The sequence below is a fragment of the Odontesthes bonariensis genome, chromosome 13 (assembly GCF_027942865.1).
Source record: "Odontesthes bonariensis isolate fOdoBon6 chromosome 13, fOdoBon6.hap1, whole genome shotgun sequence".
Lineage (NCBI taxonomy): Eukaryota > Metazoa > Chordata > Actinopteri > Atheriniformes > Atherinopsidae > Odontesthes > Odontesthes bonariensis.
Window position 1 is genome coordinate 12,477,000 of NC_134518.1, and position 16,884 is coordinate 12,493,883.

Genomic DNA, 16,884 nt, shown 5'->3' on the forward strand with positions numbered 1-16,884 from the left:
AGCCCACCTCTGCTGAATAAAGACTTACAAACAACCTTTTACATTCACTGTACGTCCCAAATTGGAAATGAGGAAAATAGAGAGCATTAAATGAGAACTGAAAATTAGATTGAACTGTTCACTCAAGAGAAGGCTGAGAATAAATGGTCACAATTAGCAGCAACTGTCCTTCAGGACCAGACCTGATAAACTCAAGTTCACACTATAAGTTTCCCAAGGAGGAGGTGGTGCTTCCGACTGTCCCGGGACTGATATTGCCCAGAAGTGTCCGGAGGTTGTGATACTGCAGTTCACAATTTTGGTTTCCAGTTGGGCACGATGCTAATTTGCTTTATGGTTCCACATACTGCACGAGCAAAAGGATAACAACATATATTTGCCATAATAAATAAAGTAAAGAGAAAAAGGAAAAGGACAATATCGCCATTATAAATGAAGTTGGTGGAAAAAAGACAAAAAAAGGGGGTAAAAAAGAGACACTTAAAGAGATATAGCAAAGAGACCCAGGACAACAGTGTGAGTGGAAGGGAAGAAAGAGAGATATTATGTATGAGCTCCAGGAAAGGATGATAGCTGGATGCAGTTAGCTTCATCATGACTATCGCTAAGTAATAACTGATTAGGTCTGATTAACTATAAAGCTAATCAGCTATAAAATTACCTCCCACAGAGAAAGTTAGAAGCAGCAGAATGTCTTCAGCGCTGTGGTGTCTGACATACTTTGGTTAATATCTTAATTCCAGTCCCATGGTTGGCCGAGTTGGTCTATAAACATAGCTCGACTCAGCTGTGCATGTAATCGTACTGCTTAATGCCCCCTGAGTACATTCACTGCTGGATTTAGTGATGTCCACTGGACTGTAGGTACAGTATGTTTTAGCACCAGGTCTGAACAAGGCCCCTGATTTACTCAAGTAACCTAATCTAAGTCTTTCCCATTTTACAGTATTTTGAATGTATTTTTTTTGTTTTTTTGTTTTTTTAAACTAAACACGGGGTGAGAAAACCTTCTTGGAAGTTCTTTTCTCAATTAGTATTCATGCATGTGGATTAAAACAAGTGTAAATGAAATTGTTCCCAAGTCACCACAATCTGCTGGCAGCTGTTGCTTTTCCCAGCTGACTCGTTTCATCTATAAAGACGTGAGAGCCTTCATGTTGCAGGATTTAAAAAAAGATAAACGATGCATAACTAGAAGAATATGATGTAGATCGAAGTTGTAATAATATATCCGATTTAATTGGGATAAAGAGGATGGATTTTCCAAAAGAAATAAAAACGCTGCAGTGCATGCTCCAACGCTGGGCTTTTGTAATGCACATACACAAACACTGTCTCAGTCAGCGATGTACACAGAGAAATACAAGCAGTCACACACAGTAGCTCAGCAGGGGGAAGGTTTTAATAAATCCACAGTATTGTAGATCTATGGGGGCGACTCGGGACGGAGCCAGGAAACCAGATGAACGTGTACCTGTCCTGGGGCTAAAGAAAACAGTCAAGAGGAATGACAGGAGTGGGGGGTGGGTAGGGTGGGGGGGGGGGGGGGGGGGGGGGGTTAGTGAAGCCACAGGCACATTATGCCTTTCATTGCTCTGACTTTTTCTTCCGCCGTCAGTCTCTTCACTCGCCCACTCCGTCTCTGCTCACATCATCATCAGCATGAAAGCCATGCCCACAAACACTGATGTGTTTGTCAGAGAAAATGCCCAATCACTTTAATAACATTTCATGCCATCTCTGCTTTCACCAAGGACTTGGCGTTTGTTCTTCGGCCGCATAAATGCAGACTGTAATTTCAGACAAACGCACTGGAAATGCAGAGTGCAGCCAATCAGATTTAATCATGTATGAAGAAATGTAATTTTGGAGGACACCAGGCCAGAGCGAGTTGATACGGGTATTAGTTGCTATGCAAAAAGGCGTGTCCACATTCCCTGAATATGAATTTATGAAGCCTGCTTGTGATTTCAATCTGACTAATGTATCGGAACAAACCCATCTGCGCAGCACTGACCCCTGAGGTGAGGGTTTTTGGGAGTTGCTGTGCGCGTGGGCGGCTGGTTTGTGCTCCGAGATGGTCAATGAGATGGGAAATGAAATCTTTGACGGACATTCATAAACCCTCGAGGAAAAAAAAAAAAAAAAGGAAGATAAATAAGATCACTCCAGACCAAGTTCCATGGGAAAAATTTTATTTATCAATATGCGGTAGTTTCCAAACTGGTGGAACGTTATTTCCATTGTAGCTGGTGCCAACAGGTTACGCTGAGAAGCGGCAAATAAGTGAATGGCGACAAGAAAAGAAAAAAAAGAAGAAATAAAATAAAATAACAAAACTTGACAGTTGTGATTCAAACGAAAGGAAATCAATTCAACAGGTTTTTGCTTTCACATGCACATTAAAAAATAATACTGTGGCTTACAAGAGCAGAAATCCACCTACAGTGAGGCTCATACTATGGGCAACCGACATCCTTTTGCGAAATTAGGAAGAGAGGGATGACAAAGGAGAGGGGCGGCCGGAGAGAAAGAGAAGGAGAAAGCATCTTTAAAACAAAGGACCGCCTGGGAGATAATGAGTGGAGTAAACCAGATGATTTATTGGCCGGCGCACTACGGTCACACTCCCTTACATGGCCTCTTTTCCTTTTCCTTTCTCCTGCCTCTCCTCGTCTTTCTCTGCGTCTCTCCCTATCTGGTCCTGTGGACTTACTAAAACTGAGATAAGATTCATCTTTTTGGACCAAAAATGCTTTTGTCACATCTTTTAATGGAGTGGAGGGTGTAGATAATTGAAAGGGAGCGGAATAACACAGTCTTCATATGCAGAGTCAAGTGCCCTCTCCAACAGGGAAGGGGGGGCCTTATCATCATAGTTTCAGTGAGCGATCTGTTTCAGAGCCACTTGGCGACAAAGCTTCAGTCCTGAACAATTTCTATAAATCCTGTTGAATGGCAAAGTAATAATAATAATTAAAAAAAAAATTGAAAAAAAAATAAAAAATTCTGAACTCTAGGTTTTTGTGTTGTTTTTTTTTTTCTCTTTTCATAAACACATGTGGTAACAAAGACTTTTTGACAATACTGGATGCTGCGTAAAAGACAGCTTGTGTGATCGCTGCAATATTAAGTTTCAATCTAAAGGAAAAGAAAATAAAAACATGTCGCAGAGACAAAAATGCAAGGATTCATACAAAACACACTTTAAAAAGACAGCTATTTACAAACATCCTCCATTACAAAAATCTAATCTTAAATTTTCCTTATGAGCAGTGTTCAGGTGAAATTACGTTTTAAATTGGGCTCTATCCATATATTTACATTTCTCCCGTTTACTTCTTTTAATTCCCTCCCCCCCGAAAATTCAAAGAACATTAAGTGGTCACCAGGATGAATGAAAATGAGATATGGTTTGTGGTAATTTGGTAATGACTCCCTAAGCTGGTGTAGCTGAATGGATGCGCAGCGATCCGAAACAAAAATATATGCTCTAGATGCGTTTCGCAGAGGGCCACTGAGGGCTGCATGCTGAGTTAAAACACAGGACCACAAAAGCACAAGCAGCAGCTGTTTTGGTTGTTAACTCCGAGGTTAACGACACGCAAGAGCCACTGGAGTCTTCCCGGAGTCTTGAAGCTGCTCTGCCTTTTAACTCAGCAGTTTCTGTCGGTGGATGGCCGTGGTGCTGTATGTGGAAGAGGATAATAGGTGCCTCTGCCAGAGAATAAACATTAAGTCTGACCGTTCGACTAGAGATAGACCTGGACCCGTCAGTCTCAGTGTGTTTGTGTGTGTGCGTGAGTGTGTGTGTGTGTCGAACGACAGCTCGTGTCTCTGTGCTGAAGAATGGCTGTCCTTATCTGCCCCCCTCTCCTCTCACACATCATTAGCCAGGACTGCGGCGCTCTCTGCCATGGCAGCATGTCCCAGTCCAAGAAACTAGTCTGTTCAGCTGCATATATACACACACATGTACGCATACACGGAGAGAAACTGCAAGTAAAGCAACAAATAAGCCCTCACACACATAAGCACCCATATGTTCACACAGAAACGGTCTCGTCCTCGTCCTCCCCGCGCATCCAGCTGCAGTAAATCCCGTTTGGCTGCCCTGGGCTGTGTGATAGCTGGGCTGCAGTGTCTTCGCTGGCTGAACACCTTGACTATAGAATATTCGGCGCAGCGTTTTTTAATTCACAGCCCAACTGGTGAGAGGATGGAAAAATGAATCCTAAACACCCCTCCTCCCCAAACTCCTGCCTTACCTATCACCCCCTCGCCCTCATTCCCACCGCCGTCATCTTCTTCAGGTTAAAGCCAAGTCAAAAGAACATTTTCTCTTTTGCTCCGCTGCTCTTCTCCCTGGCTGGCGAGTGTGGGCATGAAGATGGCACATAGATTTGTCACACGCTGGTGACACCTCTGACTGTGCACTCCGATGACTCATCTACAGATGGCAGCCAGTTGGCATCTGACAATACTGTATCCCAGTGTTCAGCCGTAGCTCTGCATTCAACTTATATATAGGATATCCTACCTATGTAGGCCAGCCAATCAGTAACAGCCGTCCCACCGACGCCCACCTGTCTGTTTGATGCTTAAACTGTGGCACCACAAGATAGAGCAAAGAAATACCAATCTGCCTGTCTTAGAAACCACCAACCTGAAAGCCCTTCAGACAGTAGGATTCTTCTGTCTCTCTGTCGGCGTATCGCTCTGTCTGTCCTGTTTTTGAAGCTTAGGATACAGTAACGTAGTGTTCTACTGCAAAGCCAATGAAGTCTCCCCACGTTGAAAACTGGTCTGGACATGCCCAAACACATACACACATTACAGAGGACACACCCTGGAATACACACAAGCAGGCCATAAATACCACAGTAATGGTGAAACTCATATCGGAGCAACGGATAAGGGAGTATTCACGTACACACACACACACACACACATACACACCTCGACATCTACAGTCCGGGTCAAGGTACTTCCTTAAGAAAAAGAACACAAGAGCTATGGATGACATGGGCAGCGAGAAGGTGGAGTAATAATGATGATCTATGTAACTCTATACATTGTGCACTTGTAGGAAAAAGTCTAACAAAATACAACTGCTTTGTGAACTGAATCGGGGTTCAAGGAAATCCTCCATCAAAAATAGTAAGTAAGGCAAACATCAGAGGTGCGAAGGGAGAGGAGCACATTATTTCACACACTGTGTAAGATACCTGAGCTATCTGGAGAGTTTCCTGGCCCAGCACGGGGGCCCCGACTATCACACACGCACACATGCACAGAGGCGCACACATACACACACACGCTTTCTGCTCACACACAAACGGCAGGCTGAGTGGCGCTCAGGCCCGTGTCTTCCTCCGCCTGGCTTAGTGTGCTAGGATGGTGTGTTTAATTGGGTGTAGCACAGACTGTACTTCGGGGAGCTGAGATAAGTTCTATCTCATCCGTTAAGAGTTCCATCTGTTGGTTGGTTGGTCACTCCGGCCCCTCCCCCCTCTCTGTCGGAACACAGCAGGGAGATGCAGGGGGGTGGGAGGTGAGGGAAGGGGGAGGAGGAGGGAGGGTGGGGATTGTCAGACAACCCAAACAAACAGAATAAACCTTTCTCATCAGTCAGCTCGCAACCCTGGTGGTTACTGGTCAGTGCGTGTTTCTCCAGATTTGTGCAGCAGGTGGTAGAAATAACAGGGGCTTGAGGAAGCAAGTCCCCAGAATGCGAAGGAAAGTGTTCTTCCCAAGAACGTAAATCAAGCGCTCCTCTTTTTTTTTCTTTTCCCCCTTTCTCCTGACCGAGTCGCTGGCTGTGCGAAGCGTGTCAGACTTTGTAGTAGATGTTGGCAGGGCTCTGCGGAGGCATCTCCTGGACAATGTAGACTGGGTGGCCATAGTCGCCGCTCACCTTCTCATAGTGAGGGCAGTAGTTGTTCTCTGTCCGCAGCGGAATGATGATGTCACTGGGCTCTGTGCCGGCCGTGCCGCCGGGCAGCTTGGGATTGGACAGCGTGCTGAGTGACAGCGCCGAGGGGCGGGCCTGCGAGTGGGCATTTTTCCTGGCACGCTTGCGCATCTTGATGAGGAGGATGACGAGGAGGAGGATGAGCACCAGGAAGATGATGCAGCCGGCCCCGATGGTGGCGAACAAGGCCACTTTGGAGTTAAGGATGCCATCTGAGCTTGAAGAGGACCCAGACTGGTCTTGATTCATGTGGTCTAGTAGGGGAAACAAAAAAAAGAGAAGGCTTAGGGAGCGGAAGGTCAGGGAAGGCAGACAATCATAAGTTACAGTTTCGCAGAGGGGAGGAAAGTTTTTTGGAGAAAACTCCTGCCTTGTATCCCTGTTTTATGTCATATTTCACATTTGAGAGATTTATCACCTTTTAAAAAAAATGATCGAACCTTTCATGTGTTCTGTGTTGGATTTCGCCATGTGTAGAAAATTCGGGGAGGAGTTAAAATGCTGAATATGAAGGTGCACAAGCTGCACAAAATTATGGTTGTTATGTGATCAGTTTACTTAATAATACCACCAAATAAAACAAAGAGCGGCTGAGACAAAGAGACCCCATTTGTTTGTCTGATTAAGATATCGAAGTGACAAAACCACCCGGGGAGGGGGAGGGGGGTAGATCCAAAGAAAATATTAATGTGCCAACAAGGTTCTCACTTATTTCTAACAGGAGATAGAACACCCCCCCACAAAGTCATTTTCATGCAGTCCCTTAGAGACAGCACGACATTTACAGTAAGCCAGTCCTGTCATGTGCAGATCTTACCAAATCAGCTGTGAGAGCATACTAGCTTTTTGTTTGCTCGACAGAGCAACAGTCCCACTGATATGATCTAAGTGAATCAGCTCCATTAAAAAAGCCTCCCAATGATATGTGTAGTCATCACTCCACCTGATAAAGATTCACACTTTGATAAGATTCGGGCGAGGGCAAGTTGTATAACATGTCGAGGCCACGTTCGCGTGGCAAAAGCCAAGTGAGGGATGGAAAAAAAAATACTGAGGGCATATCTGAACATCTGATATTGTTTTATCCCTTTGTTTTAAGGGGTTCAGGATGGGAGGGATATGAGAAGGGGGGGGGGGGGTTGTTACTGGATGGGAAAGAGAATGGCTGGCTCCTTTGGTGACTGAAATCTGAGAAGAACCAAATCTGTTTTCCATGTATGCGCGCAGCTGCTGCCAAAGAGCAGCACTCGCCCCCCCCGCCATCACTCTTTTACTGTCCATGACCCCCCTTCACCCTTCACCCTCAACAGGCACACAAAAGTCTCATACCTCTGGAGACTGCCATCCCCACTAATGACTTTGTCTCTACACACGGGCCAACCACTTTTGCACTTAACCATTTATTGATAAAGGGATAACTGCGCCCTGTGCCTTATCGCCACCAAATGACATGACTGAAAGCTACCAATTCTGGCCTTATCGGTGAAATCCGACGCTGAAGGAATTTTGTACATTCTGAGAGCTGAGGAGAGGCTGTCAGAAATTTCATTCCTGAAATATCAGCCCCTCAAACCACAGCGACTCGTCCTTCATTCCACCCTCCGATTCCTCACTCGACATAATAAGTGGGCTTACAATGGCAGGCAGGTAAAAAAAAAAAAAAAAAAAACGGTATGGGAGGGGAAGTGACATTTCTTAGAGCAACTAATGTCAAATAAGCAATTATGAAATAAGTTTGGGCTTATCACATTGGGACAGGCGGAACAGTCTGGACTTGGAGGAAGTTTGTGGCATCGAAGTTGTGGAGTAAGTCATAAAGTTAGTGTCGGGGAGCGGTCTAAAAATAGAAGAAGAAGTAGTTCCTCCCGTGGAAGGCGGCTAAGAAACCTGTCGGCAAAAACAGGAAACAAAAGCATCAGCGGAGGCTTGAGTGACTTCTTCAATTACCGCTCCTTTTAATACTCATTTATCTGCAATTCTAATGAGATTTTAAAAAGACTTACATTAAAAAAGTCTGTCTTTGAGTCTCTTTGGGTGCAGCACACCCACTGTGACTCAGGGTGAGCTGTGTTTGTTTAGGGTGCGGTTTTATGTTGTTTCCCTGCAATCTGCATTTTGGAGAGTTTCAGTTTATTCTGCGTGGTGGTTTTGCAAGTACTTCAGCATGCTGACGCCCCCTTCTCCTCGCCCCATAAAAAAATGCCTGCAGCATGGAAAAGCTACACGAGAGATAATAGACTTTGAGATGCTGAACTATTATTTTTATTTTTCTCTTGTAAGGCTAAATGTGATTAACTATAAGTGGAGCGCTTGTGGCCTTTGCTTTACTAAAATATTTGCACTTTAAAAACTAGAAAGCACCATTGAGGCGACTTTAAAGGCAGTTTATGGGTACAATGTTGGTCTGTCAGTCTGCTTACCAGAGTTTCCCGGCAACACGGGCCCAATCTGACCCTGGTCGGGCGGACTGGGACTGGACTCCGGTATGGCGTTGTCCTCTGGGGTCTCCGGAGCCGCGGGGTTCCCTGAATTTGGGTCTGTGGGAAATGAAAAAAAACACACAAGAAACTCAGTCTTGGCCGGCTTCATGCGCTGAATTACAATGAGTTGTTCCCCACAATGGCACGGATTATTTTTTATTATCTTTTGATATATCTTTTATACACTGAGAAGGTTATCTGTGCATGTGTTGAAAGTGTGTCAGGAGAGAAGATGAAAGCACAAAAAGGAGGAAGGACGAATTTGCGATTGCTGTGAAACACACCAATATCCCTGTCCTGTCGTAAAAAATGAGCTCACATCTACATCAGCAGCTCCTTCGGCAAACACTCAGACAGGCATCTCCAACACCGACACATTCGTGGGAGCGTAGCCCGCACACACACCTCATGCACACACACACACACAAGCTCACACCTACAATATACTTACAATACACTTAGGCCTGGCAGAATGGGGGTAAAGTAGTTATATATTAACTTTTTATTGTTCTACATTATTCATCACGTTAAAAGGCCATAATATGCCTTATTTATTGCCCTGGCTTTAACTCTGCATGGAGGAGACACACTTCTGAGGGGGAGATAATATGAGGACAGGAAGAAATTGGGGGGGAGAAGAGGAGAGGAGGAAAGGAGGAGAAGCGGAGGGGGCGGGTTGAATGTGCTGTCTGTTGTGATTTCAGCACACACACTTTGAAGTCTTTGTGCAGCAAACACTGGTGGGCCCTCAGTGTGGTTTTCACAAGGGCAGGGCCGGCAGACAGAAGACGGTTATACGCTATTAACAAACCAGCCAGATGGATTCCACGGCACTCTATCAGATTCTTCTTCAACTAGGCTTTATCTGCATCTGCCCGAAGGCCTGCTTGAGGGGTGTGTGCATGAGAAAAAGAGAGGAGGGCGTGTGGGGAGGCAATTTGTATTTGAGTCCCCTGTGGCGAGTGTGTGTGGCCGTGCACGGGCGCGTGTTTGGCTGGAGAGGGGCACTCAGTCCAGCAGTCAATTTTTGACTTTCAACCAGCTTTAGCAAAGTCTTGAGTGGATTTGGGTGCGGGATGTCGGACACATACGAGTAAAAAGAAGGAGGAGAAAATTAATGGCTGCATCCATTTGGTTGAGCACAAATCACTCTCCTCACAATCCAATCCCTTCTATTCCTCTATCTTCTCTATGTCCAGACCACAGCCGCGCTCCATACTGATTGCAGCCGTGGCGAACTTAGCCGTGAGCTGTTGTGCGCTGTCAATAATTGATGAGAGGAGACAGGAGTGAGAAGTGGGAACATTCACGCATGACAGAGGATATGAGAGGACACACTGATCTGACTCACTCCGTGCACATAGCCTCAACACTGTGCCAACCACTGAGCATGTGCAGGGAGCGTTCTAATGTTCTGACCCATTTTTCTGCGCGTGCTGCTGACATTTCCCTTAGCTATGCAGACAGCAAGTACCTCAGAACTGCCAACCCGCCAGAAGGAGGGAGAGGGTGGGGGGTGGGGGTGAGGGGCAATGATCGAGCGATAGAGGAGGGACACAGTGGATGCTGGGAGAGGAAGGTGGAGAGAAAACACGAGGGGAGAGATGCGTGAGTCAACATATTTCTAATAAGCCCGTTGACATGATGTGGTGGAGGGGAAACAGACAACCGAACAGCATTGTATGTATGAAATAAGGGCTGCCATCAGTTTCCTTTTTGTTTTTCTTTCAAAACTACTTATTGGTTTACAGACAAAAAACAAAAAAAACACAAAGCATTTAAAGCACAATTAGCGGCGAAGACTCATTGGTCTCTGGCACAGAAACTGCCAGAGACAGATGACTCAATGTGATAATACCCAAGAGTGTTGGCACAATTAAATGTAAACGCATTGCAAATGTAGCATTAAAAGAAGGAGCGCATATTTCACACTGGAATGAATCCCTAAAATAAAACCCCATAGCTTTAAGTGCAGAGAAGTGAAAGCGGACATATGCGAGGATCTTGGGGATTTGGCGAGCAGAAGGCACTCGGCTGCAGAGACGGAGGATACGTGAACCAAACACACAATCACATCTGGGGTCAGGGCCGAGCAACAGCTTTGGTTTTATTGCGTTTGATGAAAAGGAAATACAACGGCGTGCGGCTGCGGAAGGCAGAGCCCGGGCCTGTGAAGAATGTGCACTTTCATTATTGATTAGTTTCTTATTTAATTTAGATTTTAGGGGGAAAAAGTGCAGACATTTGACCAGAGCCCAAGTTCTTCAGTGTCTAAAGATAAACAAACAAATAGAGAAAGACCTCATATTTCAGAGGCAGGTATGAGCTCCTAAGAAAAACTGTGTCAGTAACCAATATTTGTTAGTGAATTTCTGTCAAAACATTGTGGGGAAAGAAATCTCTAAATAATGTTGGTATAACTATCAAAACACAATGCCAAAAATAGACTATGTTCATGTTACGGTAGCCAATGACATATAATGTATCAGGATTATAGGTAACTATACTAAACTGGAGAACTGTTTTATCTATAACACCACACAATAAAGTCATATGGATGTTGATTCATGTTTCATGTATATAAAAGTATGTTTTGTGTCTTTAAACTGCAATTTTTTAAATGAAATGACAACATTTTGCTATAAATTGCAGTAGAACAGAAGTGTAAAGTCGCACTTATTACATTTATGTCCCCTGATCTTGAGTAATGTGAAAGTACTTTGTTATATTCCACCATGGTCAGATTATATATATAAAAGAAAAAAAACTATTAAAAAAAAAAGTACTTTGGTCATTTTGGCAAATTACATTTGACATTTTTCAACACTTTCTGCAGCGACGATAAGCAGCAGATTAATGAAAATAATAAAAAATAGAGGCCCTATGTGTGTGCAGATGGCATTAATGGAAACTTTGCTACGTTTTCAGGAAAAACAATCACTTAGAAACTGCACCCAGCAGCCAAATCAAAGTTGCTGTCAACGCTGTAATTTCTCAGAGCCCTTCTTCAAATAGCCACTGGGCTGGACGGGCATATTATGCATCAAATATTCCACCCACAGAAATAGATTTAAAAGTAGAAGCAGCTGGGCCGACAGCATCTTTTCTAACAGGGTTTTTAGGGCATATCGATTGTGAGTGACGGCTCGCTGTGCACCATATTTGGGAAACGAGTGCTCGGCTCTGGCGAAGTCGAGGACCAGTCGGGGAGCCACAACAACGGAACCCCAGCTGAGGCTGACTTTCTTCTAACTTCCCTCGATAAAGGCATTTCCTTTCAGCTTTCCTTGACGGGTGAATATGGGATTGTTTTGCTCCTAGTTAATAGTTTAGAGTCGCCTGCACTCATGCGGCCGTGTTGTCACTCTGCCGTGCTGTTGCAATCCCAGGCTGTCAGACGCTCAAATTGACCTACATGGAAAGATAATGCGCCGGCTGTCTGTTGCCGAGATGGCTGTGGCTATTTTTCCCTGCCTCTGCTGAATCTGTTCTCACTCACACCTTGCTAGCATCAGCAGCTTGTTAGCTTCTATTCTCTCACGGACAGCCACAGGATGCGCTGCTGTCATCCCACAAACCAACATCCAAATATCTGCCGACACATTTGCACTCATACACACTCGGCGGGTCTCGGTTTATTTTTGACATGGCGAGCTCTTGCTTTTAGTCTGGAATCAGATCACCGCGGCGGGCAGATGTTCCTCTCAGATGGCTGTTAGTGTCTGTTTGGGTCAAAACAACCACACTGAGGACGAAGGAAACGTTTACAGAGTAACACATCTGTGTACTGTACTCTGTCAAACCCAGGATACGGATGTCCGCATAGTGAGTAGAACTACATATAAAAGTGAAATGCATGATGCAAACCACATGCTGGGTCCGAGGATATCTAAACAAAGCTTGCTTGTTTACCTCCAGCATTTTTAGCTGATTTACCCCGGCCATGCACTTACATACCAATTTCAAACAGTCTCATTCTGTGATTACTGTGGAAGAATCACAACCGATGAACATCAGAGAGCTTTTACACTACTTGGAAGCGGAGTTATTCTACACAAGTCATCTGTCATTTGGTTGTTATTTCTTTGAGATCTCTTTTCTAAACAATTTGCAAAAGCTGTTCATGGATACAAAAGATTTATTCAACATGTCTACATTACCAATAGGGGTGGGCAAAATGGATAAAATCATCCATCATCAGAAAGGCCTATGTAATTTTATATCACGATGTATGCCGCAACGGTACATTTTCTGTGAGCACAGCTGGAAACGTAATATCCAATGTTACCAGACAGGAATTCAATGGCCAATTAATCAGGTCACTTCATCACAATGACGCACAAATCCTGAAAATCGACTAGCGCAGTCCATGAAGCAGCCCTAATCATTGATTACTTGCAATCATCTAACACAACCGGAGACCCAGTGTTACACAGATCATTAACACACTATATCCCTATTGTCTTACAGGCAAGGCTAAATAACCAACTCCTGATTCAAGAGGGAACTTTAAATCTTCTGCGTCTGAAAGTTCAAATTTCAGATTTCTTTTTTTTTTTTTTTTGATGCAAGCCCTTTTTAATGCTTCCATTTTGCTTTTATTAACACAAAATAAACCATTTATATACTGAAAAACTAACTCTTTGTACAATTACAAGAGAACATCTTAGTTTCTCACATGAGGCATCCATGAAATCTACTCAGTGGTTCTTAAATGTCATGAATGAGAAGTACAGGGTTTAAAGATGATATTTGATCTCATAAACTGTATCATATTCATTTTATTTACAAGATATTGAACTGAATTATCAATCAATTCATTCATTCTATTCAAACTCATTTATTTAAAATAAAATCTTTAATCGACAATGGGAAATTACTTTGTTGAAGCATCAATTATGAAGAAGAAATGAATAAGTTACAGCTGACAAACTCAGGAGTTTATGAGCTCAGAAAGAATTCCAGAAAATTTTCCTTGAGTTGAAAAACAAAGTTTTTGTCAAACTACTGGATTTTATGGTCAGAAATAAACATATCCCAATATTTCCGGGAATATCTATAAACAGATTTCAGACTGACACACGTCACATGTGCGTATAACACCTTGATAACATAATGTGTTATCAACTAATCATTAAGTGTTTTAATACTCCTGATGGAGGCCACAAAGTCAAGTGTGACACTGTTATTTTCTTTTTAAGTGAGTAAAAAAAATATTCTACTTTTATCTAATTATATCTATATTGAGACTGACCAACAAAATGCACATTCACTTTAGTAAGCTAAAGATGCTAAACAATTTGACACAAATCCTGTGCACAAAGTTATAAAGTGTGTCAATGTATATAAATATTTTACATAAATTTCAGGACAAGAAAAAAAAAATGCAAGGAATTAATAAACTAATTTTTATAGCAAATCATGATTCATTGTTTAGTATCACATTTGACCACACAAAGAGAAAGCCTCACCTGACCTAATTTGCTTAATTGTACTGAAAGTTAATCATGGTTCACATCAAGATGAGTAAAAATTTCATCACCAAATGCAATGCTATTCACCAGAAGCTATTCACCTTGATGTCGGAAAACAAAAATGGCAAAAAAAAAAAAACGTTAAAACTGGTGGCCGGCGCGCTCACAGAACGACTTTCCAGTTCCCGAGAGCGGGTCTCGTTAGACGCTGGTCAAAGTCATGGTGGGCACGCGCGGCGATAAATGAAAATGTCACACCAAAGTGAAACATGGCTTCGAGGCAACAGCGGCGGATTGTGTTCTACATGTGAGGTGAGCGCACATTTACCTTGCCCGACTTTCATGATGACTTTCATGGCTCGGCTCTTGCACACGCCTCCCTCCCGGTTCTCCAGGCCTTCGACTGTACCGTTGGAGGTTGCTGGAGGGGAAGACGGAAAAGAGGGGGGTTGAAGGACAAGGAGTGGGAGGAGGTGAAAGGGGGGGTGGGTGGGCAAAAGAAATAGGATAAAGGGGAGGAGAGATGATGACAAACCGGTTAATGAGTACGTCCAGAACGCACAGAACTAATCAATATTTACGACAAGCACTGATTAGCTGTTCCAGTGATTAGCAGTCCTCACCCTCAATCAACCGCCCGCTCCTCTCCACAGTAGCTCTCATTAACACAAGAAAGTAAAGTCAAATGGATGGAACAACATTACAGTCTACTGAGAGCGGGTGGGCGCTGAGGTGGAGAGGAGGAACATGGTCAGACCTTTGTGTGTGTGTGTGTGTGTGTGTGTGTGTGCATATCTGAGTGTGTTTTCTGTCTGTGCATAGTTCAGCAGTGAGGCACGGCTGCGAGAGTTCCAGCTGCTTGCCAAGTCCTCCAGCAGCTCACTCCCTCTGGACCACATGTGTCACTACTTGGTGGTAGTGCAGGGAGCTAAATGTTTGTGCGTGCACGCCTGTGTGTCCCTTTTGTAAATTAGAGCATGTGTGTGTCAGTCCAGCTCCGTTTGTTTCAAAGCTCCTCGTTCCGCTCCGACTTGAACGAAGAGCTTTAGGGTCGAGGGTTGTTTATTCAATGTCACAGGCACTTCACAGGCTGTGACACAATTGGCTGTCTATTTTAGGGGCTCACGATAATGACCTGAGGAGACAGAGTGTGACTCTGACCTTAACGCTGAGCAGTTAAGCACAAGGCCGTGTGTGCGTGCATGGGCGTGCGCCTGTGTGGGCACATGCGATGGCAGTTCTAATTTTGGAATTCCCCAAAATGATCTCCATCTCGGCTTTAGTCTGCTTTTTCAGTGCACTCCCATCCTCTGAAATGCTTTTGTTTCTCTTCCTCGTATTATTCGTCATGGTCTCACTTCATTGAGCTTTTTTCTTTTCTTTTTTTTTTTCTTATCTGCGATATCTGGCTCTACCCCTCCCCTTCCCCTGCCTCTTAACTCAATGACCATCTCCCAGGGTGATTGCTTCAGATGGCACCCTCATTATGATGAGATGAGTCCTGGAGAGGGTGCTTATCTAATGATGACACAAAGAGAAGCAAACTTAGCTACAGGCATGGGGGGGTGTTGCTGGGTGGGTCCAAACAAGGCACTACAATCACCAGCATGGTATATTAATGCTTCTACAAGCGTTTACTTGCTATAAACTCATGTATCAAGCTGTGTTGAAACCTGGCTGTGCTCATCTTGTTGATTCATGTCCTGTCATTCTCAAGTATTATTAATGTTGACATTATGTTGCCCGGTGGGATTTCAGCTTTGTACCTCAGCAAAATTAAAGAAAACTAAATAATGAATTACACTAATATTATGTTACATTATCAGATCACTCTCAGGCTCTAAATTACATGCAGAACCACAACATTTTGTTAAGAGGGTCCGGGGGTAGCGTGATAATTTGTGAGACTGGTTGTGATAACATCATGTCAGGAGCTCTTTGGCTAAATCCCCCAACCGTTGTAGACTCAACACAACTGAGTGAGCCGGACACTGAAATGTATACCAGGGGCCGGCGGAGCAAAGTGCTGCGCAGGAACCAGAAAGGGAAAAAAAAAGATTTGAGATTTACTTTGGGCAGTAATGTGAACGAACACTCAAGGCTAAGTGAGTCTGGGGATTTATGTAGATTGTAGGCAGGGAGCATGTCTGTTTCAAAGGGAACATCCGAAGACAGCGAGGTGAACAGGAAGGCGCGCTGTATCCCTGCCCCGAACGGTCCACGTGCTGCCAGAAGTGCTAACCTCATCTCGCGATTTCACATCCAATTTCGTCTCTTCTGTCAATTTCTAAAAATTCAGGGCAAAGTTACACAAAAATGAGCTCTTTGAAGATCAAGCTCAGAGGCGCCTGAATTACCTCCCTAAAAGAGCGAATTTTATATCCACTCGGGGAGAAGCAAAGCTTCTCAGTGTTAACTTACTTCTGTCATCTAAATTAAGTATTCCTTCAGGCTGGTTGAACAGGCCTCTGCATGACTGATGTGGCGGGGTGATAAATTGGCCCTTCGAGGCTTCTGTTTAGCCGAACAACTGGAGGAGAGCTGGATTTGCAAAAGATGGCCACTTCACATGTTGTTTGCGTTCAGGCCATGTAAAACTTCGCATAATTCACCGGACGTTCGATGGAAATTCATAATCTGATTAACTGTGTCCAATCCTAAGCACATTTCCATATGTGAATCCGTCTTTCAAGCACGAGTCAAGACGGAAATCATTTGCAGAGACAACTGCTGAGTGCATTCAAAAAAAAAAAAACGTGGAGCACATCTTTAAATAAAACTTGCAGATGGTTAAGCACCGCACATTCCTGTTTGCTTTTTTACTCCTGCCTCAAATCAGTGTGTTCACATCTATCATGTCAGAGATCGTTGAAAAACTGTGCCAGCCACATTTTTCAAACTCCCCAACCCTCCTCGACAACAAGGACACACTGCCAGCTTTTCTTTTTAATCTAAA

General features: G+C 43.9%; 1 protein-coding gene across 1 annotated transcript in view; it reads right to left on the reverse strand.

Annotated features, from left to right (window-relative positions):
- Positions 1-2,178: 2,178 nt before the first annotated feature.
- efnb1 (ephrin-B1) overlaps positions 2,179-16,884 on the reverse strand; it is a 58,765-nt gene continuing 44,059 nt past the window's right edge. Inside the window, exons 3-5 of the mRNA XM_075481008.1 lie at positions 14,257-14,349; positions 8,395-8,511; positions 2,179-6,228 (exon numbers count right to left, since the gene is read on the reverse strand). Coding sequence (XP_075337123.1) covers positions 5,834-6,228; positions 8,395-8,511; positions 14,257-14,349 — 605 coding nt within the window. The 3' untranslated portion in view covers positions 2,179-5,833. The remainder of the gene's footprint in view (positions 6,229-8,394; positions 8,512-14,256; positions 14,350-16,884) is intronic.